The 2606-nt window shown below is 40.8% G+C and overlaps 1 protein-coding gene across 1 annotated transcript in view; it reads right to left on the bottom strand.

Moving 5' to 3' along the window:
- Positions 1-357: 357 nt before the first annotated feature.
- Positions 358-2606, bottom strand: part of fezf1 (FEZ family zinc finger 1) — a 12409-nt gene continuing 10160 nt past the window's right edge. The window contains exon 4 of the mRNA XM_015019177.1: positions 358-1758. Coding sequence (XP_014874663.1) covers positions 1523-1758 — 236 coding nt within the window. The 3' untranslated portion in view covers positions 358-1522. The remainder of the gene's footprint in view (positions 1759-2606) is intronic.

The raw sequence follows: 2606 nt of genomic DNA, 5'->3' as shown, positions 1-2606 counted from the left end.
GGTTTTATTCTATAAATCCTCTTACCACATGTTGATATGCTGCTGGGCAAGGCACATAACCTTAAGTTGCCTCTGGATTTGCGTCTTGGTGTCAGAATGGGATTACAAATGGATAACTGTGGCTATAGTGTATGACACTTTATGGGGTTGTTATGATTAGAAAAGTGCTGTATAATTCAGTTCATTTACCATTAAATAGAAGGTCAATATCAAAGAATATGCATGTGTTAGAAAGGCCTAGTCAAAGTCCAGACCTAAATCAAACTGAGAAGTGGCAAGACTAGAAAATCTGACTGAGTTGGATGAGCTGATTGAAAAAAATATTCACCCACTAGACCCCAGCTTTGGACGGGGGTCTACCAGTCCCCTTGTCCCCCCACCCTGTAGCTGTAACTGTGACAAAAGGTGGTTCTGTAAAATATTGACTCAGGGAGAGGAATGTAAACATATCTACCAGTTTAATACGTTTTGTTTGTGAAAACCATGTATAGTGTTCTCTCCATGTCACAATTTTCCACACCTGTCTTGGTCTAGTTCATGAAATCTCAGTAGAATACACTGGCTCTGTGTTTGTAATGAGGTATAGAGTGAAAATAGTTCTTATTCACAAACTTTTTATGCATGTCTTTCTTTATGCCACATCTCTGATCTTAGCATAACTGTCCCATCTCCTGTCATCTGATTGAAATTAAAAGAAAACAATTTGCATTACTAATTATGCAAATGTTTGAGTTTTTGAATAATTGCCTCATGAATGTTAAGTTCAGTGTTCAGTGGGCCAGAGAGCTGTCTGGGCCAGAGGTACTGGTCAGTCCATATTAGGCCTGGAAGGTCACTGCAGGGCCTGGAGGGGTTAAGACCCCCCCTCACTGCCTTTTTTTTTGTTCCCATGGTCAAGGAATGGGCAGCAAAAGGGAGGAGGCCAGCGGGGCGCAAGCTGAAACCAGAGCGTCACATGGTGTGGTCTCTGAGTCAGAGCATTGCAGAAGTAATAAGACAAAGAAGACTTTGAAGTACTACTGAAGCAGGCTTTACTATCTTATCTTTGATGAGATGAAACATTATCCAGTGGCATTGGTTAGGAATCATCAATACAGCAAATACTGATTCAGGGAGGCTTGAATCAATAATACTGATTTTTTTATTTTCATTTTGAGGGAACAAAAGGACAATATTGAGGTAAAATATGTTCTGTGGAACGGATTCATACACACTTTGCCATGTAGAGAATTAAAGTCAATTCTTTGGACGGCTCCATGACTGTGCTGAAGGTAAAACTGCTGGATTGAGTCATTAGCAGGTTCAAACTGCCAATTTAAACAGCAGAGGGCAGCATACGCAGCGTAAAACAAGGGAACAAAACCACTACAATACTTTATTTTTCAGAGCATTTCAGAGTCAGTGCTAATTAACAAGGACTAGAGCAGAGAAAGTGCACAGACCTGAACACAGGCTACTCATTTCTGAGCCTGTCCTCAACAGCCCAGGAGCGGGATTCAGTTTGTCATAGATTAGAAGGATTTCAGGACTGCAGGGGCGAGGGCGCCCCAGCTGGGTCATGCAGCTTTCTGATGTGTTTCTTCAGGTCAAAGTTCCTGCAGAAGCCTTTGCCACAGGTGGGGCAGGTGAATGGCTTCTTGTCATTGTGAGTGTGCATATGAAAGGTGAGGTTGTACACCTGGTGGAACGCCTTGCTGCAGATGGAGCACTTGAACTGCTTCTCTCCACTGTGTGTCAGCTTGTGGTTCTTGTAGTTTCCTGCAGAGAACAAGCAACTTTTTAACATTCATCACAAAATTCCTTCGATTCAACATAAGACAACCAAATTGATACATAAAAATAATGTCAAGGGATTTTATATAACATCAAAGTGTTTATGTATTCTTTCACCCTTAAATCTCCCTGGGAACCATTTAGAGGTGCCAAAGCGATTGCTCTCACAAAGCCCCGCCTATTTACTTAAAGCTCCTCCTAAGAGCTGTAGTCTCCAGCTGAGACCCCACTCCACACATCCAGAAAACCTCACATCTGCTGAGCTTTTCATACAAAATACTTCTCAATCCAATACTCCTCAGAACGGCTCTAAACGGCATTATGGAAGAGCATTATTGCAATGATGAAGGGGGAGTGTTGGAGAGAATAAGAGCTTCTTAAAGAAACACAGGCCAATTTCAAGGAACTAAAGGAAACACAGTGACTTTATTATGCTACAAAATTCCATTATATGTGCCTGGACAATGCATAACACTCCTTTACAGATTTAGAATAAATCAGATTTTGTCTGTTTTTACATTTTTGATAAATAAAACCAGTTTAAACAGCAGACAAAGATAACCTGAGTAAACACAGAGAGCAGTTCTCAGATGATGATTTATCTTTATTGAGAGAAAAATGAGACGTGGCTCTTCACCACCGTTACATTTCCGATCACTCAGGTCTGCCTACCAGCAGCTCCTAGAGGAAAACGGCCTTCTCTGTTTCTGCCCCTAAGCTTTGGAATGCAACCATTACATATTCAACCATTACATATTCAACCATTACATATTCAACCATTACATATTCAACCATTACATATTCAACCATTACATATTCAACCATTACATATT

This window comes from Poecilia latipinna, unplaced genomic scaffold, assembly GCF_001443285.1.
Source record: "Poecilia latipinna isolate Pla-1442-1.1 unplaced genomic scaffold, P_latipinna-1.0 Scaffold2387, whole genome shotgun sequence".
Classification (NCBI taxonomy): Eukaryota; Metazoa; Chordata; class Actinopteri; order Cyprinodontiformes; family Poeciliidae; genus Poecilia; species Poecilia latipinna.
Note: the sequence above shows the minus strand (reverse complement) of the source record. Positions and strands in the feature narration are given on the sequence as shown.